Source organism: Oncorhynchus kisutch, linkage group LG3, assembly GCF_002021735.2.
Source record: "Oncorhynchus kisutch isolate 150728-3 linkage group LG3, Okis_V2, whole genome shotgun sequence".
Classification (NCBI taxonomy): domain Eukaryota; kingdom Metazoa; phylum Chordata; class Actinopteri; order Salmoniformes; family Salmonidae; genus Oncorhynchus; species Oncorhynchus kisutch.
In genome coordinates this window covers 50554546-50580901 of record NC_034176.2, presented here as the reverse complement: position 1 = coordinate 50580901, position 26356 = coordinate 50554546, and the positions used below count along the sequence as shown (strand labels likewise).

Here is a 26356-nt window from a genome sequence, read left to right as displayed (position 1 = left end):
TGGAAAGGCACACACCTGTTTATATAAGGTCCTACAGTTGACAGTGCATGTCAGAGCAAAAACCAAGCCATGGGGTCGAAGGAATTGTCTGGAGAGCTCTGAGACAGGATTGTGTCAAGGCACAGATCTGGGAAAGGATACCAAAACATTTCTGCATTATTGAAGGTCCCCAAGAACACAGTGGCCTCCATCCTTCTTAAATGGAAGATGATTTGAACCACCAAGACTCTTCCTAGATCTGGCCACCCGACCAAACTGAGCAATCGGGGGAGAAGGGCCTTGGTCAGGGAGGTGACCAAGAACCTGATGGTCAGTCTGACAGAGCTCTAGATTTCCTCTGTGGAGATGGGAGAACCTTCCAGAAGGACAACCATCTCTGCAGCACTCCACCAATCAGGCCTTATGGTAGAGTGGCCAGACGGAAGCATCTCCTCAGTAAAAGGCACATGACAGCCCGCTTGGAGTTAGCCAAAAGGCAACTAAAGACTCCCTGGTCTGATGAAACCAAGATTGAACACTTTGACCTTAATGCCAAGCGTCACGTCTGGAGGAAACCTGTATTCATCCCTATGCTGAAGAATGGTGTTGACAGCATCATGCTTCGGGATGTTTTTCAGCGGGAGGGACTGGGAGACTAGTCAGGATCAAGGGAAAGATGATGAAGTGCAGAGAGATCCTTGATGAAAATCTGCTCCAGAGCGCACATAATCTCAGACTAGGGCGAACGTTCACCTTCCAACAGGACAATGACCCTAAGCACACAGCCAAGACAGCGCAGGAGTGGCTTCCGGACAAGTCTCTGAATGTCCTTGAGTGGCCCAGCCAGAGCCCGGACTTAAACAATATGGAACATCTCTGGAGAAACCTGAAAATAGTTGTGCGGCTACTCTCCACAACCAACCTGACAGAGCTTGAGAGGATCTGTAGAGAAGAATGGGAGAAACTCGGCAAATACAGTTGTGCCAAGCTTGTAGCGTCATACCCAAGACGACTCAAGGCTGTAATTGCTGCCAAATTACTGAGTAAAGGGTCTGAATACTTATGTAAGTGTGACATTTCAGTGTTTTATTTTTAATAAATGTGCAAAAAAATGAACCTGTTTTTGCTTTGTCATTATGGGGTATTGTGTGTAGATTGATGAGGAAAATCTACACACTTATAGAAGAAGGCTGTAATGTAACAAAATGTAGAAAAGGTCAAGGGGTCTGAATACTTTCCAAATGCACTGTACATGCTGTTCTAGAGTAACCACAGACCTGCACTACCACATTACTCCACTCACAACAAATTAATAATATCAAAACAGATCATTTGGGTGAAATTCACACATTTCAATAAGGAGAGTAATTTCAAACCCTGTTACACACTGTGTGCTGGATGTGTGCCCACTATGTTACAATTCTGTACTAGCCTCTTCTCTATCGCTCCGTGTGTCTATAGCTGAGCGGCGTGTGCGTCCCATCATCTTGGTGGTAAAGAGGTGGGCCAGACATCACAGGATAAATGACGCCAGTAAAGGAACACTCAGCAGCTACACTCTAGTACTGATGGTACTACACTACTTACAGAGTGAGTGTAAACACACGCACACACACACACAGTAATCATGGTCCTGCACTAACTACAATATACCTCTGGCATTCCTTTTTCGAGGTTAACCACTACACTGTTTAACCCAGTGTGTCTGTCTCCGTCTTTACAGCTTTGCCTGAACCAGTCATTCCCTCTCTGCAGAATGAATATCCAGTAAGGAAATTTACATTTACTCTTAAATGACAAAAACGGGCTACATTACAGGTTTATTAAGTCGTTTTAGGCTACCAATTCCAATAAAACGACATGTCATTACTTTCCATGATTTGTCTAACTACACTATCTTGAATCTAGCAAAGATGTTTTTTTGGTTCAGAGTGTAGTTTTTATTTAGTTTCAAAGCGCAAACATTTGCTAGCAGGTTTCTTACACTGTGGCGGGGCTTAACGGCAAGAGCTAAAATGGCTTTGAAAAAATAAGATGGCATTCACTACTAACTAACCTAGGGGTTAGAGGGTTGGGCCAGTAGCCGGAAGATTGCTGGTTCGAATGCCTGAGCTGTCAAGGTAGAACATCCTTGAGCAGGGCACTTAACCATAATTTGACTGACCATGTCAAGCAATACATTTCACTGCACCTATCCGGTGTATGTGACAATAAAACATTTAATACTTTTTTTATTATAAATTATTGACGTATAATAGGAATTTGGGTACATTACTCAACCTGTGACTCCAATGTTCTAATGAATATTGGTTTCTCCCAGCACCCAGACACCTCCTTTCCACTGTGTGTAGGAGTCTTTGTCCCTATATGATGCAGGGTTTCCGTAAGCCGGCAATAGCTGGTTTTGTGCCAAAAAATACATGAAAAGCTGATAAATAAAACTGTCGCCGGCCAATTATCTGGGGAAAGAAAAATAATCCCATTGCAAAAATGATGCTTTTTAGCATATTCCATGATGGAAATACCAGTCGATGGAAATACATTTGACCGGTTATGCTTACCCATTTATAGGTTAATTAGCATAAGTTTGTGGAATTAAATTGGCCTGTGTGTATTTTCATTAGTCGTTAAGTTTATCACATGCGTACAGATACAGAGCCTATGAGCGGAAAATCTGTCAGACAGCGCGAGAGCTGCTGCTACAGCTTTTCAAACAACTAATTTGTTGCTGCTGGAGTGAAACGTGCTTTTATAATCTCATTCGTTGCCTATATGCAACAGTAAGAAAGGCGTGTCACACACTACTTTGCAATGATCTGGATGCAATATGTATTTTGAAAACGTAGTTGTTTGAAACCTGAACGTTTTACTTCATATAATTAGGCATGTCTTACCTTGCTTCAAAAGTAAAATACGACAATACAAACGTAAGCGTTGTTTGTGCTGTTTCAGGAGTGTTTTAGTCCATCCATGGATATCCACCGTGTGCCTGAGGGTCCGAGAGACATCCCCCCCTACTCCTCCTCTAACCAGGCCTCACTGGGAGAGCTGCTGCTGGGCTTTCTCAAGTACTACACCTCTGTCTTTAGGTAATATTGCAAAAATATTCCTCTAGTACTGTCTTCAGGTAAGACCCTTCAAATAATCCTCAAAAACTCAACATATACTCTGTAAAAGTACTACCGCAATGTCGCCAGGTAAGTAAAGTTGCCGGTAGGGTTGGGTGGTATCCAGATTTTCATACCTTTTTTTACTGTCCTTGTGCCATACTGAGGTATATGGTATTATTTACGTTGCAGAACAAGGGCTCGCTTTTTTTATGCAAAAAAAACAACCAATAACCGTCTGTAAAAAAAAATGCTAGCAGATGCTAATAAGTACTAACGAATTTCCATAGCAGATGCTAGCTATATGCTAATACACTTCCTCGCATGTGGTCTGTGCCCTGGCAAGTTCAGGCATCTGTAGGCGCAATGGATTGTGGTCCTTGTAGTTAATTACCATGTTTTCTGTCCTAAACTTTGTTGAATATTTGCCTGTTGTAAACTACAACTTCCTACAACGTCCCACAGTTTGTGTAAAACCGAAGAAAAAAACTAACTAAATGGATATTCAATTATTTTAAACAACGTTGGTCATTTCCTTGTTTAAAAATGGGGGTGAAACTACATTTTGGCTAATTGCTCAGCATGATAGGCTACCTCATCATTACTGAGAATATTTTTATCATACCGGCATTTTGATATTGAAATGGTATGATTACAATTGAATCCATATGACAATGTATGGTTGCAATATTTTGACAGAAATTAATGTTTAAATGTTTGCTATGTTAGTTTTATGCTAGGTAGGAGCTGACTAACCAGTTAGCTTCAAAGGAAAATGCAGGCAGCTAGCTTTACCATAGAATTAGCTGCTGCCAAAACAGCTACTCTTACATGTAAAACTAAATATAAAACTGTACATCATATAACATTATTACGCCACTACATATCTACAATACAAAATGTATAATACCACAATACAATAATATTACAATGTATGTGGAGTGCATGTGCTAGCGCTTGTGTGTGTACGCGTGTCTATCTTTTGTGTGTGTCTCTTCACAGTCCCCGCTGTTCCATACGGTGTATTTTTATCTGTTGTTTAAATCTGATTCTACTGTTTGCATCAGTTACCTGATGTGGGATAGAATGATGAAAGGGTAAACACATTTACAGTTGGAACTTCCTCTCACCACCTAATATGGTGATGAGCGGAAATCCAGTGGCAGTGGGAGAAGATGGAGAAGGATGAAATTTGACCGATATTCTGCAAATTTTCTCATAAAAAAAACTTTCAATCTCAATATAGTTTTCTGTTTCCCAAACTATAATATGTTACTTATGAACAGAGTACACAAAGTTTTGTAGACATGACCCTTTGCCAAAAAATGTTGTTGTTTAGGAGTGCAAGGGCGACTTGCACACGCGCACTTCAGAGTCGGTGTTCCCTAACAGAAATGTGCAAATGCATGCTAAAATACACCAATACAATCTCCCTAGCTCAGATTTGACTGCCCACCTCCTTGTTTGTTCTGCCCACTGTGTTCATTTGCACCCACTGTAAATAATGCAGATGACATATCTTAAGTTAATATCAATATCTTTGGCTTTACCACCTTTTGTTTTGGCCCAATTTCTACAACATAGAGCAGTGTATTGAATGCTATTAATTTATTTATTTTACTTTTATTTATTAATGGGAGACTAGGGTCTCATTCACAATGGTTTCCTGAGTACAATCATCTTCACAATCAAGAAAATGAACATTCCAAAGAAAACACCAAGAATAAAAAAACTGCAAGGTACAATTATAAAATTGCAATTTCAACAAATAAACCATTACAATCAATCAAAACATATTTAGAACTGTTACATTTTTTTGAACCCTCACAAGGAATCCCCCTGTAGAGGAACCTAATTGGTACAATCATTACTGCACTTTGAAATGTAGGTGGGGGCAGTATTCTGGTGGGGGCTCATTAGCATATTTGGGGGCATGGTCTAAAATGTTTATTTGTGCCAACCATTATTGGAAGTGTTGTACCAGTTCAATCTGTGTAAGAACAAGAGTACAGCTCTTGCAGTTTTAGTAACTTAATGGCAGTTGGTCACCAGGAAGGTAATTTGCATTGGTCAATCATTTACTGTACGCTTGCTGCAAGTAGTTATGGTAAAATGCACAGTAACCTACTGTGGCAGATCTGTCACATCCACTGACCTGATGGTGTGGCAGCAAGGTCAAGTGGTTGTCAACCAAGATGTTGAGGATTTTTTATTTATTTTTTATTTCACCTTTATTTAACCAGGTAGGCAAGTTGAGAACAAGTTCTCATTTACAATTATGATCTGGCCAAGATAAAGCAAAGCAGTTTGACACATACAACAACACAGAGTTACAGATGGAGGAAAACAAACATACAGTCAGTAATACAGTAGAAAAATAAGTCTATATACAATGTGAGCAAATGAGGTGAGATAAGGGAGGTAGGTAAAGGCAAAATAAAAAAGAACACAAAAAAGGCCAAGGTGGCGAAGTAAATACACTATAGCAAGTAAAACAGAATGTGCAAGGTAGATATAGGAATAATGGGGTGCAAAGGAGCTAAATAAATATAGTAGGGGGAGAGGTAGTTGTTTGGGCTAAATTATAAATGCGCTATGTACAGGTGCAGTGATCTGTGAGCTGCTCCGACAACTGGTGCTTAAAGCTAGTGAGGGAGATAAGTGTTTCCAGTCTCAGAAATGTTTGTAGTTCGTTCCAGTCATTGGCAGCAGAGAACTGTAAGGAGAGGCGGCCAAAGGAAGAATTGGTTTTGGGGGTGACCAGAGAGATATACCTGCTGGAGCGCGTGCTACAGGTGGGTGCTGCTATGGTGACCAGCGAGCTAAGGGGGGACTAGCAGGGTCTTGTAGATGACCTGGAGCCAGTGGGTTTGGCGACGAGTACGAAGCGAGGGCCAGCCAACGAGAGCGTACAGGTCGCAGTGGTGGGTAGTATATGGGGCTTTGGTGACAAAACGGATGGCACTGTGATAGACTCCATCCAATTTATTGAGTAGGGTATTGGAGGCTATTTTGTAAATGACATCGCCGAAGTCGAGGATCGGTAGGATGGTCAGTTTTACACGGGTATGTTTGGCAGCATGAGTGATTTGAACATCTTGGCCATGTTCTGTTATAATCTCCACCCGGCACAGCCAGAAGAGGACTGGCCACCCCACATAGCCTGGTTCCTCTCTAGGTTTCTTCCTAGGTATTGGCCTTTCTAGGGAGTTTTTCCTAGCCACCGTGCTTCTACACCTGCATTGCTTGCTGTTTGGGGTTTTAGGCTGGGTTTCTGTACAGCACTTTGAGATATCAGCTGATGTACGAAGGGCTATATAAATAAATTTGATTTGATTTGAGTGAAGGATGCTTTGTTGCAAAATAGGAAGCCAATTTTAGATTTCACTTTGGATTGGAGATGTTTGATGTGAATCTGGAATGAGAGTTTACAGTCTAACCAGACACCTAGGTATTTGTAGTTGTCCACATATTGTTAGTCAGAACCGTCCAGAGTAGTGATGTTGGGCAGGTGCGGGCAGCGATCGGTTGAGGAGCATGCATTTAATTTTACTTGTATTTAAGAGCAATTGGAAGCCGCGGAAGGAGAGTTGTATGGCATTGAAGGGTTGTTAACACAGTGTCCAAAGAAGGGCCAGAAGTATACAGAATGATGTCGTCTGCGTAGAGGTGGACCAGAGACTCACCAGCAGCAAGAGCGACATCATTGATGTATACAGAGAAGAGAGTCGGTCCAAGAATTGAACCCTGTGGAGCCCCCATAGAGACTGCCAGAGGCCCAGACAACAGGCCCTCCGATTTGCCACACTGAACTCTATCAGAGAAGTAGTTGGTGAACCAGGCGAGGCAATCATTTGAGAAACCAAGGCTATTGAGTCTGCCGATGGGGATGTGGTGATTGACAGAGTCGAAAGCCTTGACCAGGTCAATGAAGACGGCTGCACAGTATTGTCTTTTATCGATGGCGGTTATGATATCGTTTAGGACCTTGAGCGTGGCTGAGGATGTCCCTGGTGTGCTCACCACAAATAATGCTTAGTAGTTGTAAACTAATGTTAAGCTATCTTGTAATCATTAAAGTTCAGTGAAAGTACAGTAAGTTATTAAGTTATTGGCAGCTATTGGCTATTAAGTTACTTAGAATTTTAGAATAACTTACTGACAGCTAGTTAATGATAGTAATGATAATTCAATTAATTTGTTAAGCGCTTTTTCTCACATCCATCGCACTTAAGAAAATGTATTAATTGATAATAAAAACAATCCAAAACACAGAACATTGTAAGCAGACAACAATCAAAGCCATTTACAGGTGTTGTCAGATCCGGTGGACAGGAGAACAGAATAAACATACACTACATGACTAAAGTGTGTGGACACCTGCTCGTCGAACATCTCATTCCAAAATCATGGGCATTAATATGGAGTTGGTCCCCCATTTTGATGCAATAACAGCCTCCAGTCCTCTGGGAAGGCTTTCTGCTAGATGTCGGAACATTGCTGTGTGGACTTGTTTCACTTCAGCCACAAGTGCATTAGTGAGGTCAGGCACTTCAAGAGGCAGTTTGGAACTCGGTAGTGAGTGTTGCAACCGGGGACAGACAATTTTTACACGCTTCGGCACTCGGTGGTCCTATTCACACCTGACGGTGCCACGCTGAAAGTAACTGAGCTCTTCAGTAAGGCCATCCTACTGACAATGTTTGTCTATGGAGATTGCATGGCGGTGTGCTCGGTTTTAAACACCTGTCAGGTGTGACTAAAATAGCCACATCCACTAAGTTGAAGGGGTGTCCACGCACCTTTGTATGTACAGTTGAAGTCAGAAGTTTACATACACCGTGGTTGGAGTCATTAAAATGTGTTTTTCAACCACTCCTCAAATGTCTTGTTAACAAACTATAGTTTTGGCAAGTCGGTTAGGACATCTACTTTGTGTTTGTGCATGACAGAAGTAATTTTTCCAACAATTGTTTACAGACAGATTATTTAACTTATAATTCACTGTATCACAATTCCAGTGGGTAATTTGACTGTGCCTTTTTAAACAGCTTGGGAAATTCCAGAAAATGATGTCATGGCTTTAGAAGCTTCTGATAGGCTAATTGACATCATTTGAGTCAATTGGAGGTGTACCTGTGGATGTATTTCAAGGCCTACCTTCAAACTCAGTGCCTCTTTGCTTGACATCATGGGAAAATCAAAAGACCTCAGAAAAAACATTGTAGACCTCCACAAGTCTGTTTCATCCTTGGGAGCAATTTCCAAATGCCTGAAGGTACCACGTTCGTCTGAACAAACAATAGTACGCAAGTATAAACACCATGGAACCACGCAGCCGTCATACCGCTCAGGAAGGAGACTCATTGTGTCTCCTAGAGATGAACGTACTTGGTGCAAAAAGTGCAAATCAATCCCAGAACAACAACAAAGGACCTTGTGAAGATGCTGGAGGAAACGGGTACAAAAGTATCTATATCCACAGTAAAACAAGTCCTATATTGACATAACCTGAAAGGCCGCTCAGCAAGGAAGAAATCACTGCTCCAAAACTGCCATTTAAAAAAAGCCAGACTAATGTTTTCAACTGCACATGGGGACAAAGATTGTACTTTTTGGAGAAATGTCCTCTGGTCAGATGAAACAAAAATAGGACTGTTTGGTCATAATGACCATCATTGTGTTTGGAGGAAAAAGGGTGATGCTTGCAAGCTGAAGAACACCATCCCAACCGTGAAGCACGGGGGTGGCAGCGTCATGTTGTGGGGATGCTTTGCTGCATGAGGGACTGGTGCACTTCACAAAATAGATGGCTTCATGAGACAAGAAAATTATGTGGATATATTGAAGCAACATCTCAAGACATCAGTCAGGAAGTTAAAGCTTGGTCGCAAATGGGTCTTCCAAATGGACAATGACCCCAAGCATACTTCCGAAGTTGTGGTAAAACAGTTTAAAGACAACAAAGTCAAGGTATTGGAGTGGCAATCACAAAGTCCTGACCTCAATCCCATAGAAAATTTGTGGGCAGAATTAAAAAAGCGTGTGCGAGCAAGGAGACCAACAAACCTGATTCAGTTACACCAGCTCTGTCAGGAGGAATATACCAAAATTCCCCAAACTTATTGTGGGAAGCTTGTGGAATGCTACCCAAAACGTTTGACTCAAGTTAAACAATTCAAAGGCAATGCTATCAAATACTAATTGAGTGTATGAAAACTTCTGACCCACTGGGAATGTGATGAAAGAAATAAAATCTCTCTACTATTATTCTGACATTTCACATTCTTAAAATAAAGTGGTGACTGACCTAAAACAGGGCATTTTTACTAGGATTAAATGTCAGGAATTGTGAAAAACTGAGTTTAAATGTATTTGGCTAAGGTGTATGTAAACTTACGACTTCAACTGTGCGGCAGGGTAGACTAGTGGTAACCGAAAGTTCGAATCCCCGAGCTGACAAGGTACAAATCTGTCGTTCTGCCCCTGTTCCTAGGCCGTCATTGAAAATAAGAATTTGTTCTTAACTGACTTGCCTAGTTAAAAAAAAGGTTAAAATAAATAAATAGAAAAAACTGTATAATGTAGGTCCTTGAAAGCTTTTCAGAAAAACTCAGTCTTTAGCTGAGCTGTCCTGACAGTGATTGTAATGAGGATCCACACAACTGAAAGCCCTGTCACCCATAGTTTTAGTCCGCTGTGCGGCTGCTGAAGGGAGCTGCACCTGCAGGAGTGAAGGATGCGTTTGGGGCAGGAGGTCAGGATAAGATCAGACAGATTTTTGGGTCCAGAGTTGTGGATAGCTTGGTAGCTGTGAACCAGGATTTCAATGTCAATGCCGACTCGATTCGGTCTTATGTAGCAAAAGTTGAAATTGTGTTTTTTACATTGGATAAAAGTAGAGACTCAGAGCTAGAAAATGGTATATCATACACTACAGTTGAGGAAGAATGGGAAAGTAATTCTGCTTTTAAAGTTGATAAACTTGTAACCTCACTTTTGAGAAAATTGCCTTTCGAATGTTTTGGTGCACCTATTGGAGAGCTCCTTGTCTACACCCATTCAGCATCGTTCACACCCTCTTAAACCTGTTCACACCCTCTTAAACCTGCTCACACCCTCTTAAACCTGGAGTCATGTTTTGCAGCAATTATTGTGGCCTTTGTGTTTCACCGGTTTGCACGATCACGCTAACAGCGTGTTTGTTCTTGTTCAATAGAGACATTGCAGGATATTTAGGTTTACTCATTTTCCCTGGTTTTGTCAAGAGTACAGCCTGACAGGAGCCCTACTTCCTTGTTCCCACCCTCAAAGGCAGGCTTTTCAAAAAATGGGTGCGGTACTAGTTTATAGGTTCACTGGAGCTATGTAACCGCGCATTTTCTATCCGAGATTACAAAATAATTAGCTATAATGGCTGCTACTGATGATTCCTCTTTCCAAGAAGAGCTGGACGATGACAACACGTTTTAATTTTAAAAAATGACATAGGAACATACTGCCCTATTTTATTTGAGCCGGAACAAACTGAAGAGGAGTTGAAACGTCAAGAAAAATTATTGCGAGACCAGCAAGCTGTGACTGCTTCCTAAACCAGCTGAACCAGGACTCAGTAGGGCAAATTAAAAACAAGTAAGTTATTTTGCTGTCGTTAGCTAGCTAGCTAGCTAGCAATATAACCTCTTTTTACACAAGGAATTGTTGTACAGTACAATTTGGTGATCGATTCGGTCATAACATGGCTTGCTAGTACCCCTACAAGCCAAACTAGCCAAGTTTAGCAAGTTAGCTTTGTTTGCTATATTTAAAATGTACTGTAGTCTAACATTTATAGCTAGTTAGCTAACTAGCCTAGCTAGCCTCAGTGCCTCTCATTAGAGCAACACTGGAGAAATGTGTTGGTGTTTCATATAATGACTTTGGGTCTTTATGACTCATATTAGTCTTGCAGTAACTATACCTGTGGTTTGTAGCGAGCTAGCTAACGTGTGTCTGTGGGTTGTCTCATATTCTACACCATGCTGCTACAGTAGGAATACAGACATTACACAACAATTGCCCATGATTCTCTAATAGCGTTTTCATCTTTCTCTCACAGACAATACTGCTTGGCTACTAAGAAGTTGATGACTCGCAAGAGGAGATGTGAAAGGTGTGCTCGATTTTATACTCCTGTCGGCAACTCCTGAAATTGCCGAATCCACTAATTTAAAGGGGTTTCCACATACTATGGTATATGTAGTATAAGTATTCACACCCCTGAGCCAATACTTTGTAGAAGCACCTTGAGCAGCTATTACAGTTGTGAGTCTGTCTGGATAAGTCTCAGAGCTTTCCACACGCAACGTTTGCCCATTATTGTTTTCAAATTTCTTCAAGCTCAGTCAAATTGGTTGTTGATCATTGCTAGACAACCATTTTCAGGTCTTGCCATATATGTAGATTTAAGTGAAAACTGTACTCAGGAACATTCACTGTCTTTTGGTAACCAACTCCAGTGTAGATTTTGCCTTGTGTTTTAGGTTATTGTCCTGCTGAAAGTTGAATTAATCTCCCATTGTCAGGTAGAAAGCAGGCTAAACCAGGTTTTCCTCTAGGATTTTGCCTGTGTTTAGCGCCATTCTGTTTCTTTTTTTATCCTTAACAATTACAAGCATACCCGTAACATGATGCAGCCACTACTATGCTTGAAAATATGGAGAGTGGTACTCAGTAATGTGTTGTATTGGATATAAAACATTGTTTTATATATTTGAACTTTTACCCCTTTTTTCATCCCAATTTTGTGATATCCAATTGGAAATTAGTCTTGTCCAATTGCTTCAACTCCCCTATGGACTTGGGAGAGACGAAGGTCAAGAGCCATGCATCCACCTGCCAAGCCGCTCTGTTTCTTGACACGCTGCTCTCTTAATCCGGAAGCCAGCCACACCAATGTGTCGGAGGAAACACAGTACAGCTGGTGACTGAAGTCAGCTTGCAGGTGTCCGGCCCGCCACAAGGAGTCACTAGAGCGCAATGTGACAAGGATATCCCGGCCAGCCAAACGCTGGTCCCTAACCTGGATCACGCTGGGCCAAGTGAGCGCCGCCTCATGGGTCTCCTGGTCACGCCTGGCTCTGACACAGCCTGGGATCGAACCCGGGTCTGTTGTGACACCTTAGACCACTGTGTCACTCGGGAGGCTGTTGTATAGCATTTTCCCTCAACACAACACTTTTGTATTCAGGACAAAAAGCAAATTGCGGTATTACTTTAGTGTTTTGTTGCAAACAGGATCCATCCATTTATTCTGTACAAGTGTCCTTCTTTTCACTCTGTCAATTAGGTTAATATTGTGGAGTAACTACAAAGTTGTTGATCTATGCTCAGTTGTCTCCAATCACAGCCATTACACTCTGTAACTGTTTAAAGTCACTATTGGGCCTCAAGGTGAAATCCTGAAGCGGTTTCCTTCCTCTCAGGCAACTGAGTTTTGAAGGACGCCTGTATCTTTGTAGTGACTGGGTGTATTGATACACCATCCAAAGTGTAAATAATAACTTCACCATGCTCAAAGGGATATTCAATGTCTGCTTTTTTATTTTTACTCTAGGGTGCCCTTTTTTGCGAGGCATTGGACTACTTTGCTGGTTTTTGTGTTTGAATCCGTGTTTGATATTCACTGCTCGACTGAGGGACCTTACAGATAATTGTATGTGTGGGGTACAGAGATGAGGTAGCTATTCAAAAATCATGTTGAACACTATTATTGCACACAGAGTGAGTCTATGCAACTTATTATGTGACTTGTTAAGCATACTCCTGAACTTATTTAGGCTTGCCATAACAAAGGGGTTGAATACTTATTGACTCATTTGTAAATCATTTGTAAATTACATTTTCCCACTTTAACATTATGGGGTATTGTGTGTAGGCCAGTGATGACAAATTCAGGCTGTAACACAACATAATGTGGAAAAAGTCCAGTTGTGTGAATACTTTCTGAAGGCACTGTATATGTCATACATTTCTATACAGTAACTATTCCTGGATACTGCTGTGTAAACTCACCTCGGTCTCCTGAGCAAATAAACTTTTCCTTGAATACAAGCCATGTCTACTTATTTGCTATATTACCTACGTTTCCATCCAATTGGCGACAGATTTTCATGCAAATCTCAAAAAATCTGCATAAAGAAAGTTTTTGCCTCCAGTGGTGTGTCTCTAACAAACTGACTTGTTGCCGAGAAAAATCAGTGCATGATGTCGTAGTGCACACAAAATGCAATTTTCTGCTAAAGTTTGCATGTACCGAATGAAAATCTGAAGTTCAATGTGTTTCCATCGCATTTTCAACTCTACAGATTAGATTTATATGTTTTGTCTCAAAAATATAGCAAATGTGCCTACACTGGTCTTGGGACATTCACTATAGCCAACAGCTCGCAGATACAGTGTGGGTAGGTTAGTCTACGTTATGATATTATTATGGATAAGAGCGAGAATATTTGCCAAATGGCAGTCAAGCATCGATCATCATGTCACCAGAATAAGACCCTTGATATTTATTTGAAAGGAGCATCAAGCACATAGTGTGCACTTTAAACACTGTGAAGTTCATCATAACTTATGTCATCTGTAGCCTAATAAACTGCATGGTTTCCCAAGTCGTAGTGGAAGGATCGCACACCATATCACGAGACTCCAAGTTAGCTTTGATGGTGATGGTTATTATATTATTATTTGCGCATAAAGGCTTTTCCACCGCCATTTCTCTCATAATACATTTTTTACAGAGAAAAAAGATCCCACCATGTCAAATTAACAAATTATCTGTAGGCATTTATAAAATTGTACTGAAACTTCCTCTTTCATCACAGCTGTCATAAAAAAAATTATAAGGTGTGACTTTACTCGTGGTTAGACAGACTAATCTATTGTTTTATTGAAGCATGTTTACTTGCCAACAAATGTAAGTTGAAATTACCCACCAACTCCCTGCATCATTTGTTTTAGCAGTAAGATTGAAGCTAATTTATCCAAACACATTTCATGAATATCACAATGAATTGATCCAGAAATTGAAGTCAATACTTTATTGCTTTCTGATGCAGCTGGAATCATTTATTCAATTGTCAGTACACTTGTTTTAAAAAAGCTGATAAAAACACTTATATTCATATATACAACAGCTAGCAATACCCCCCCCCTCCCCTCCCTTTTGCCCTTGGAAATGGATTCTACAAGGTGTCGAAAGCATTCCACAGGGATGCTGGCCCATGTTGACTCCAATAGAATACCACAGTGTGACCCATTAAACCTAGCGGTCAAACAAGGAAATGGTCCTAGTAGTTTTCCCATAGGGGATTTTAGAAACACTTAAAATAAGGGCTGTGTTTTGTGTAGGCTTACCCTTCTGTGATGTTTTGATAAACGTGTAAATCTCTCTAGGCCAAGGTGACTTCTATCAGGGTAAGCATACATGAAAAAAACTTCATTTGAAGCGTTTCTAAAATTCCCTATGGATGGTTGAATAACGATTAGAACCATTTCACTGTTTGACCGCTAGGTTTTATGATGCCTCCACTGTGGGGCCCTACGCTTCCCACAGTTGTGTCAAGTTGGCTGGATGTACTTTGGGTGATGGACCGTTCTTGATACACACTGCAAACTGTTGAGCATTAAAAAAACAGCAAAAACTACCTACCATACCCCATTCAAAGGCACTTTAAATATTTTGTCTTGCCATAGTCTCAGAATGGCACACAATCTCAATTGTCTCAAGGCTTAAAAATCCTTCTTTAACCTGACTCCTCCCTTTCATCTACACAGATTTGAAGTGGATTTAACAAGTGACCTCAATAAGGGATTATAGCTTTCACCTGGTCAGTCTATGTCATGGGAAATAGCAGGTGTTCTTAATGTTTTGTACACTCTGTGTATACCACAGTTGTGAGCATACTAAGTATTCTATATTATACTACAACATCAGTCAAACTGAATATGGATGTTGTGTCGGTTGAATGTTCCAGGCAGGTTACAAAATGTTCTTTAGCTGGTGAACCTCTTGTGTTGGATAATGGCAGCTGGTTTAGCAGGCGTTGGCGATGTTCTTCACCACCCACTGCTTTGACCTCTTTCAGAAGATTTGTATGTACTTCCAACATTCCTGGAAATACATGAAGACTGATCATGAAGATGTGTAACCATACAATAAACCATGTTCATCTGTAAACAAAAAAAGGTACAATAGACTAGTATGTGTTTGTTGTTTACTCAGTCAATAATGGGGCTTTGAGATGGGCTATTAGCAAAGATGTGAAAAGTTTGGGGGGGTCTTGACTTGTAGACCGTTTAGTTGTGTATTTTTGTGTATGATCACCTAGTTGTGCTGTTGAGTAGACGAACACTGCCAACAATAGTGAATAGGCTAGAAGAGTATGCTAACAACCCCTCTCCATGCCAAAGAACTGACTGCAAGGGTGTGAAAAGTTTGAGGATCACTTGTCTTGTAGACAGTTTAGTGTATTAGTGATTTTGCTTTCTTCAAGGTCATTGTGCTTTCATAAATACCTTTGGCTGTCCTGGCTTGTTTCAAAGTCAGATGATGTTGAGCTTGAGATTTTTCCAGGCTGAAAGCTTTCATCCAGTGGGTCTACAGGCTCTGCACTACTAAAGCTTGTGTCAAGGTCATCGTCATCAACATTAGGATTAGTCTGTAGGACACACAGTAGTCAGTGATAAGCCAACATTTTACTACTTTGTACCCATCAATACACACTCAATCAAGGTACTATATCCACCCACCCCCCTCATGTCAATAGATCATGCATACTAACCATCCCCTCCTTACTGATATCACATTTTTCCCAATTTAGACTTCAAGCCTTGCATGAACAATCAACTAAGCCTCCATAATACAGATACCTACAGTAGAAGTTGTAGCCTACTTGTAAACACACCAACTATGACAAGACACAGACCATGTTTATGCCTACTACCAGTACATTTATTTACTCATCATGGAAAGATTTTGTTGATTTTAGAAGGTGACTTACACTAGTTCCTGGTGCTGCGCTTGATTTTGATGTTGATGGGATTGGACTCTAAATAGAACACACAACATTAGTCACGTTAGCCTCTGCGGTAGTTAGTTAGCTAGCGTAACCTAAAGAAGCTAACGTTAGCTTGCAAAGTTACTAATCACATCGCCAGATAGCAGCTGGCTAATTACATTGATATGTTTTGGAATGTCTAGCCAGCGTATTATGAAAGCTAGCTAGATTCTGGTTTTGATAAACACATGTAGTTAGCTAGGTAACGTTAGCTACGTTACCTCAGCTTGACTACTTTTCTGCTACGCTGATTTTGGCTGATCGGATGCCTTCCTCTTTGAAGTGAAGGGGAAAATCGATGGACTAGCATCACTTTTCAACATTCGATGACATGGCAACTCTATCAGTTATGACTTCAGTTACGTTTCGAAATCCTCTGGCTGAAAGTTCTGGATACAAGCACAGGCATTTTGATATTTCTCACATCAGTTGGATACACCTCCACGAGGAGGTTCTCCATGTCCTGAAATTGCTATGAATTTTGGATATTGTGGTTTGCTTACATCCAGGAAATGTAGCTGGCCTGTTTCTACTGGTGAGATGCAGAAACACTTGTATTTGTGTGTAGTGATATAATTCGAAACTTTTTAAATGCATATGATACTGTATGTTTAACATATTAATGTACATACGTATTCAAATAGAGCAGCGGGGAAATTGTCATTTAATGATGGTGGGAATGCGACCTCTGTATTTTTGCTGTGTGTCATCAGCATAAAAGTGAAAGCCCAGTCCGTGTTTCCTCAAGATATTTCCCTGTGGCAGCATGTAGATACAAAACAGTAGTGGCCCTATGACCGAGCCTTGAGGGACCCCTGATGGACCACCACTGCGTCTGACCTACTAGGGCCACAAACATGGAGTTATCAGTGTCTGACAGGCCCCGGAGCTTCTCCATGCTGTCCAGCAGAATGGCCTGGCTGACAGTGTCAAATGCTGCACTGAGGTTCAGCAATAGGAGGATGCTGGCAGCCCCAGAGTCAGCATTCATCAGGAGCTCATTGGTGACCCTTACCAAGGCACTGTCTGTGCTGTGTCTAGCTTTGAAACCGACTGGAAGGGCTTGAGTAGGTTGTGAGTGGCCATATGGTGTTTTGAATTGACTAGACACAGCACGTTTGAGTAGCTTACTCAGGAAGGGCAGGTTGGAGATAGGCCTGTAGTTCTGGAAGTTGTCAGGGTCAGATCCAGGCTTTTTAAGTACTGGTGTGACTGCTGTGAGTTTGAGCTGAGGAGGGACATATCCCGTGGTAAGGGAAATGTTGATAATTTCCGTGAAGAAAGGTTCCAGAGCATGTAAGCAGGTCTTCAGAAAGGAGGTGAGGATAGGGTCAAGTGGGAAAGTGGTGGGCCTCATTGTCCTAACCAGCTTGGTTACATCAGCTGCAGTGACTGTGGTGAAGGTGGAGAACCTTGACTCAGGGATCATAGGACTGGGTAGATCAACTACAAGAGCTGGAGATGATAGGGTGGTATTATTGATCTTTTCAATTTTGCTTGGGAAGAAGCAAAGGTATTTATTGCACGGTTTTGGGGAGGCTGAGGTAGCAGTGATGTTTACAGGTTGGGGGAGCTTGATTACAGTAGAGAACAGCACCCGGAAGTTACCACTGCCATTGCTAATCAGTTGGGAGTAGTAAGATGTCTGAGCTGCCTGGCCTGTCTTGATGTCTGGCCTGTTTGTAGTCTTTTTCTGATGTTGCGCATACATCGCATACATCATTCTAGATGACAGACAGTTGCTTTGAGACAGCGTAGCTCCTCAGTGTACCAGGGAGAATATTTGGAGGAAGACACCAGGCGGGTTTCCAAAGGAGAAACTTCATCCAGTATGAAAGCCAAGGCAGTTTTGTGTTGAGCCACAGAGTCAGTAACTGGCAGGTTGGAGGTTACCACCTCATCGTCCTCACCTTCTGCATTTTGTTTGTAGGATCCCGTATTGAAAGAGGCTGTTCTTAAACTCCTTACACAAGGTTGTTTTAATCTGTGCAAAACCTCTGAGGAGTCCTTTTGAAGATTGCTGCCATTTCTGAATATTGTGGTCCTGCCTTTGGTCCAGTAGATGGTAGATGAGATGCATTCAATTTGCATGAGATGATGATCTAGGAAGATCTAACTAGGCTGGTATTTGAATCCAAACAATTAGCTAGTAAATTGGAGAAGAGAAGTAGCCAAATACAGGGCTGCCAACTTTTGAGGAAAGCTTAGAGTGAGATTTGCTATGTGAATTTCATTGCCACATCCTCTAGCAGGGGGGCTTGGGTGTCCTCCTCCAGGAAAATGTTACTGTTTTAAAGCTCATTTCCTGTGATTTTACCAATTTTGACATGGCTTAAGCCTATGAGCAGGGGGGATTTTTTTCTCTCCAAAAAAAATCCATGGGTCAGGTGTATTCGGGATGCTTTGAACTTTGTTATTTTGAGATTTATGAGGGATGAAATTTAAAGTATGCTAATATTATTTTTGCCATTTTTGTTTTAGGTGGTTTGGTACTTTATTCGGACAGTAATGAAATGGGGAGACAGGCAAATGGGAGAAACCTTTGGAAGCAGGGATTGAACCCTGGTCTCATGTGGACAGTTGTATGCGACGGGTAGTGTTACCCGGGGCGTGTTACCGCTACACCAAGGCTCTGCACAGGAAACACTAATATTAATGGTTGATGGCATTGGGTAACCAAATCATAGATCGCAGTCGCCTTGCTTTAAAGTTAAGAACACAAACATTTTCTAATTTGGGTGAACTATCTCTTTAAAAGGTGGATGGAAGAAAATCCTGCTTGCTCTCAATGAGGGTTGAACACCCCTGATCTATGTTTCACAAGTGCTGGGTGTTTGAAAATGTTCTTGTTATAACAATTCATTTCTCTAAATCACCGAACCTAATGAATATCAATATTCAAAACTGTCCATGAATGGCTGCAAAAATGCATAGCCTCAAATAATTCATTTTAAGACACTAATAGGCATATTAGATTTAAAATATGTGTCACGTTCATCATACGAAGGAGACCAAGGTGCAGCGTGGTATGCTTACATTCTAATTTATTAAAATAATGAACACTGAACAAACTAACGAAACGTGAAGCTAATATGAATAGTGCAGACAGGCAACTAAACGTAGAACAAGATCCCACAAACACCAAAGGGAAATGGCTACTTAAATATGATCCCCAATCAGAGACAACGATAAACAGCTGCCTCTGATTGGGAACCATATCAGGCCACCATAGACATACAAATCATCTAGACCTACAAAAATCCTAGACATACAAAAAGCCCTAGACAATGCAAAAACTAGCGTACTCACCCTAGTCACACCCTGACCTAACCAAAATATAAAGAAAACCAGAGATATCTCAGGTCAGGGCGTGACAATATGTGATTACACTGGCAATATTGGGAAGAATCGGGATAATAAAATAAGTGTGGTGAACAAAAGTAATGTTCTTGCTGACAAGCAGTATAACTACACTATATTTTAGCTCATTGTTAAGAATAAGAATTGTTCCACTGATTAGGTAAATAAAGTAAATGCAAAATAATATCGTCTGAAGACAAGACGACCCTACACCCTAACCAAATTATTTATTTAATTTACACTTTGGGTTTGCAATCTGACAAAATAATTTTCATAGTTACAGATCTGTAGGTCCGTCTACTGCCTTTTCGTTGTCACAGCCTAAATGCTAATCATCAAACGAGGGGACTAATGCAAGTGTGGATTAAATCGACTTTAGTACATGCTGTCAAAAGGCTGCATTCTACAATAGGGATGGGAGTAACAGCAACCTAATTATGTTGACAACATTGTACATAAAATAGCTCTTCCTTGCTGCTCTTTTTAGTTTTATAAGCTCAGCTGAGAACGTTCTCTCTCCATTCAGCTTCACTCAATCTTAAGGGGTGTTTCTTTAAAACGCACATCCAATCCCCATGATCCCTTACATACTGTAACTAGACCAATCATATTCTTCAATGTGTCGCAGTTCACAGTGCTGTGGCAAGACAGGAAAATGATCAAGTTTTTGCTCAATATGTTAAATTGCACGTGCAGATGCACCGCTTTCAAAATTATTTGGAGCACAGTTGAAAAGTTAACGCATTGAATTATTAATTAGAAAATATAACCAGTACTTTTCAGTGTGTGAGATATGAGGTGTGGCGTGAGAATCGGGTCAAATGCGCGTGTCTCTAGGCCAATGCGTGAAAGTTGGCAGCACTGCAAATATGTCCGCTAATTTAATGATGATGATTAAAAACAATTGATTTCTGTGTTCTATACTTGATAAGCTATCAAAAACTAAAGGTTGTTAAAAAATAATGTGCATTAAAAACACCTAACAAATAATAATTAGGGATAATTTTGCAGGAGGAAACTACCAAGGCAGCCACTAGGCACCATGGCAAACATGGAACCCTTAGTTGCCAGTTAGGTAATGAAAAATTTACAGCAAATTCCAGGCAACTAACTGCCATTAAAGGGATACTTTGGGATTTTGGCAATGAGGCCCTTTATCCACTTCCCCAGAGTCAGATGAACTCGTTGATACCATTTTTAGGTCTATGTCCATCATGAAGGATGTTAGAGGTAGTTTTGTGAGCCAATGCTAACTAGCGTTAGCGCAATGACAGGAAGTCTGCATCTGCTAGACTTCCAGTCATTGCTCCAAAACACTGATAATCTGCTGCTTTTATGATTCCTTGCACATGTTCAAGGCCCCCCGTAACAGAGGCAACAAAGCAACCCCACAGCATCATCAAACCTCCCATGTAGGAGGTAGCTATTTTCTTTGAATCCATTTGGTTATTGGTAAACATAGGAGGACCCCACTGCTGAAAATGCATGTAATATCTTATGATATAAATGGCCATACAGCATGTGTTATATCAACAGTAAAGAGTACATAACACAAGAGCCAATGAGGTTCAGGTTGAACAGTCATCTATTTTAGAATACCTGTTATTTTTTTATAAATTGTTTTTATTGTACAAGGTATAAAAAACAAAATCTGCCAAAACAAAATCAATATTAGTCTTTCATTTTTACATTACAATCACCTTTGTAATGATTTATTTTTTCTTTGCAAACAAAACAGACAAAACACCACCTACAAGCCCCACAAACAAATTGGTTGCTCTGCACACAGTTTTCATGGGCCTTGTTTTGTGTGCACCTGCCGCAGGTGTCGCATAATCTCTGAAGCGGTTGCGTGGCATGGTCTCTCGGACTAAATCCACCCCATACCCATCAGACCAAAATGACTCCACATCCATGCTCTTTCTGCCGTATGTCCATGTCATCCATAGACATGTCCCACGTACTATTTCCTTTTCTGTTTGCATGAGTGGCAGTACAATCTCTGATGTGCTGCAATATTTGCAACATATACATGTCACAAACTCGTCACTCATCACATAAACCGTGCTATCCCTCCAAGACTCCTGTCTCACCGTAGATGGAATTACCATCTGTTGGCTCTGTTTTTCTGTGGCATGGCTTAGGCATCAGAGGCGGAGACTCGAAGTAAACATTGGGAATCAGATGAAGACTCTTCATCTGCAACGTCAAGCTCAATATCCGAGCCTCCATCCGGCTCCAACTCATATAAATTCTGCAGCATTTGCAATGCTGTCAGTGCGTCCATTTGTTTGGTTCGTCTTTCCAATGTGCGCTACACACATTGTGGGTTGTATTCGGTGTCTGATTTGATTCTCCAAGGTGAAATTATATACAATTTCCAGCCTTTCGTAATAAAATAATTAGACCGCCCACAATTCTTCATCATCATTACACTATTACACTTCATCATCCTCATCATTCACTTCATTGAAGTCACATGCACCATTATCAGAATCCATCTGGTTTTTATCGCCCATTCATCCATTGACGACAGAATAGCATATTTTAAGTTTATTATGTTACTAGTTTTTGCTTAGTAGCCAGTGGTCATGTGCTGACTGCAATGACAGCACGGATATCCTTGGAAAAAGTGAAATATGGAAACAGCTGCACTATTTGACAAAAGTAAGTGTCATAGAATATGCAGAATATGGACTTTCTGATACTCTATAGAAATGTTTTACCTGCATGTGACTCTGAAGGAGGATTTGATAAAGTAATGCTACTTTCCCTGCATCTGTCAATTACAAGGAACACCCATCTTTTCTATATACAATTTGATAGGCCTAAGAATTGTCACTCATCAAATTATTTCATCTTGTCTATAGGCTAACTCTTATGTGTGAAATTAATATCGGTATAGTTTATGGTGTTATTTCTATGGGCCGGCTGTGCAGGCTGACTGGCATCACTTGTTTCCCGCTCATCAACCTAGATAGAGTCAAGGATATGTTTAGCATTATTCTAAAGGCCTACTGCAACACGTAGCATGTTTTAGTTTTCCTTACAATACATTTGATCAGTAGTAGAGTTACAGTAAATAAAACAGTCCCGTAACGGCTTATTTTTCCAAAGTAAAACGTCAATCAACCAACCTGCAAGGCGAGGTCAAATGATTTGCTGCTGATAAATAGGCACAACACAACCTCAGCATTACACTATTGTCTTTCTGAATTAAATCAACCTCTTCATCCTGCTTATCATTCAGTTAGGCCCAATTTAAATTCAATTGTGAAGTAAGATGCACAATTATCGCCCATTCATCCATTTGTCATTCATTCAGCGAGGAGAGAGAGGGAGACGCATTAGCACCTGGCTGGGTACCAATGTCCTACAGCACATTATCTTGGCGGGTTAAGTTGGGAATAGGTGTGGAAAAAATTGTAAAAGGCTCTAAATACTTTTCTGTTTGCTTATTTGACAGAATTTTTTATCACAATGTAAAATACAAACATTTGCGAAAAGTAAGGGAAGGAGCAGGGCACCGCTTTTTTCGGGGGCCACCTTTTCTTTTACTTACAAAATCAAACGTCAGTGGCTGTTGGCCTATGGCGGTTCTAGTGTTAAACATTTGAACAAGGCCAGAATATAATTTATTGGATCACTTACATACAATAACACAACATCTGCATATAATGACAGTTTGTGCTCATCTGAACCAGAATTTGGCCTTACAGTAGACGTTGATATGGTGAGTCTCCTTTAAGCCCAGGAAGCAGCCATTCAACCTGCCGTTCACCAGCTTTTCAAGCTTAATAATGTCAAATTACATTTGTTACTCACCAAATATGGAGTTTCGATCAGCGACTATCGTCATTTACTGCTGTCACAGCTGGTATGTACTCTCCTCCCACTCCCCCCTCTCTCTGGTGTCATGTTGCTGTCTGAGGGACTGCAACAGGTGGAAACTGACCTTCAACCTTTTGGCAGCGTTGCTGGACGCTCCGAGGACCTCTGACTGAGCTCTGAAGTTTATGCCTACAATACCATAACATGCCATTTAGAACTCCCACACACACACACATGTCTACTCATGCTCACAACACACTCCCTCTCCTCTGTTTCAGGTGGGATAAACAGGTGATCTCGGTGCGAGAGGCTAAGGCTCTGCCCAAGTCAAATAGTCTAGAGTGGAGAGACAAGTTCATCTGTGTGGAAGGTAGGTCAGACCAGACCTGACTAGTCAATCACTTCTAACCATGACTCTGACACCAAGCTGCCTCCCACACAGTTGTGTAGTGACTGTGTAAAAAAACGTTATTACCATGATGTAATGTCTCCCCTTTTAGATCATCGTCTTATATTGACACCTAGGGGCTAGAGACTTGTGCTACAAAACATGATTGTGCAATACAAGCTGGTGCAATACATTTGGTTCTTGCTAAATCAGTGTCAATGTTTTAATGTGGCATCTGTCCCAACTGAAATGTTGTCTCTCCATTGTTGCTCTCTCAGAGCCATTTGATGGCACCAACACAGCCAGGGCAGTCCATGAGAAGGTCAAGTTTGATGCCATCAAAGCACAGTTCGCTGAGGTAGACTTAGGGAACGTTTCACTGTGGTTGTTTTCCTTCCACATTGCAAATCCACCATTTTACTTTGAGAGCCTGGGGCATCCCAAATCTAACCCCACCCCTCTCACTCTCTCTAGTCGTGGCAGATGCTCCAGCTGAGAAAGGATCTCAGCTTCATCCTCCCAATCAGAAACACCATTCAGAGATGAGGAGGAGGAACTGTGAGTGACTCAGCTGTACAGAGGAAATCTGCCTGGTCTGTCCTGGGCCTTTCTGCTGGGTTGTACAGTCTCCGTCTCCCTCCTCAGCATGCCAAAGCCCTAACATTCAGACTCTTCACGTTCTCCTGACTCACCTGCCAATGTTACGGACACAGAGGAGAAATAAAAGAAAGTATAACCTCTGATATTTGAAGAGGATACATGAGATTGCTGCTAAAGTGTGTGTGACCTGAAGTATTGCTGCTGCCTCTCACAGGGGCCGATTCAGACTTAGTAAATTTATCTTTCTTAGGCACGCTTTTCCTACGCACTTCTCAGTAGTTGGTATTCAGACTTCAGGCATGTAACGAGGTTTGGGGGGGTTCCCTTTCGCGCACTAAATACATGGAATTCAACTCCAGAAAACATACCAATTTGATCAGGGAGTTTTTGTTCAGTCATACTGAATAAAAATATAAACGCAACATGCCTCAATTTCAACTATTTTACTGAGTTACAGTTCATTTAAAGGAAATCAGTCAAAAGAAATCAATTTGGCCCTAATCTATGGATTTCACATGACTGAGCAGGGGCGCAGCCATGGGTGGTCCTGGGAGGGCATAGGCCCACCCACTTGGGAGTCAGGCCCAGCCAATCAAAATGAGTTTTTCCCCACAAAAGGGCTTTATTACAGACAGAAATAATCCTCAATTTCATCAGCTGGCTTGGTGGCTAGTCTCAGACGATCCCGCAGCTGAAGAAGCCGAATGTGGAGGTCCTGGGCTGGCGTGGTTACACGTGGTCTGCGGTTGTGAGGCCGGTTGGACGTACTGCCAAATTCTCTAAAGCGGTTTTGGAGGCGGCTTATGGTAGAGAAATTAACATTTCATTCTCTGGCAACAGCGCTGGTGGACATTCCTGCTGTCAGCATGCCAATTGCACACTCTCAAAACTTGAGATATCTGTGGCATTGTGTTGTGTGACAAAACTGTACATTTTAGAGTGGCCTTTTATTGTCCCCCGCACAAGGCGCACCTATGTAATGATCATGCTGTTTAATCATCTTATTGATATGCCACACCTGTCAGGTGGATAGATTATCTTGGCAAAGGAGAAATGCTCACTAAGAGGGATGTAAACAATTTTGTGCACAGAAATGGAGACAAATAAGGTTTTTGTGTGTATGGAAAATGTCTGTGATCTTTTATTTAAGCTCATAAAACATGGGACCAACACTTTACATGTTGCATTTATATTTTTGTTTAGTATCGTTAATCTGTTCATTTCTCTAAAGCAATCTCTTTAAATATGGTGTACCTTTAATTTGAATTTGATCGGCACAAGACTTGAATGTAGACTATGGCGAATGCGTTCAGAATATAGAAGCCATTAAAACAAATACAAAAAGTATTTGAGACACTGCCGATTTTGCAGGTTTTCCTACTTACAAAGCATGTAGGGGTCTGTAATTTTTTATCATAGGTACACTTCAACTGTGAGAGACGGAATCTAAAACAAAAATCCAGAAAATCACATTGTATGATTTTTAAGTAATTAATTTGTATTTTATTGCATGACAAGTATTTGATCACCTAGCAACCAGTAAGAATTCTGGCTCTCACAGACCTGTAAGTTTTTCTTTAAGAAGCCCCCCTGTTCTCCACTCATTACCTGTATTAACTGAACCTGTTTGAACTCGTTACCTGTATAAAAGACACCTGTCCACACACTCAATCAAACAGACTCCAACCTCTCCACAATGGCCAAGACCAGGGCGCTTTGTAAGGACATCAGGGATGAAATTGTAGACCTGTACAAGGCTGGGATGGGCTACAGGACAATAGGCAAGCAGCTTGGTGAGAAGGCAACAACTGTTGGCGCAATTATTAGAAAATGGAAGAGGTTCAATATGACAGTCAATCAACCTCGGTCTGGGGCTCCATGCAAGATTTCACCTCGTGGGGCATCAATGATCATGAGGAAGGTGAGGGATCAGCCCAGAACTACACGGCGGGACCTGGTCAATGACCTGAAGAGAGCTGGGACCACAGTCTCAA

At 41.2% G+C, this 26356-nt stretch overlaps 1 protein-coding gene across 2 annotated transcripts in view; it reads left to right on the top strand.

Moving 5' to 3' along the window:
- tent2 (terminal nucleotidyltransferase 2) overlaps nt 1–25539 on the top strand; it is a 36363-nt gene extending 10824 nt beyond the window's left edge. For both annotated transcript variants that reach the window (XM_020476557.2, XM_031807967.1), the window contains 6 exons: nt 1441–1569; nt 1703–1746; nt 2932–3068; nt 23653–23744; nt 24041–24120; nt 24237–25539. In XM_020476557.2, coding sequence (XP_020332146.1) covers nt 1441–1569; nt 1703–1746; nt 2932–3068; nt 23653–23744; nt 24041–24120; nt 24237–24308 — 554 coding nt within the window. In that variant the 3' untranslated portion in view covers nt 24309–25539. The remainder of the gene's footprint in view (nt 1–1440; nt 1570–1702; nt 1747–2931; nt 3069–23652; nt 23745–24040; nt 24121–24236) is intronic.
- The last annotated feature ends 817 nt before the right edge of the window (nt 25540–26356 follow it).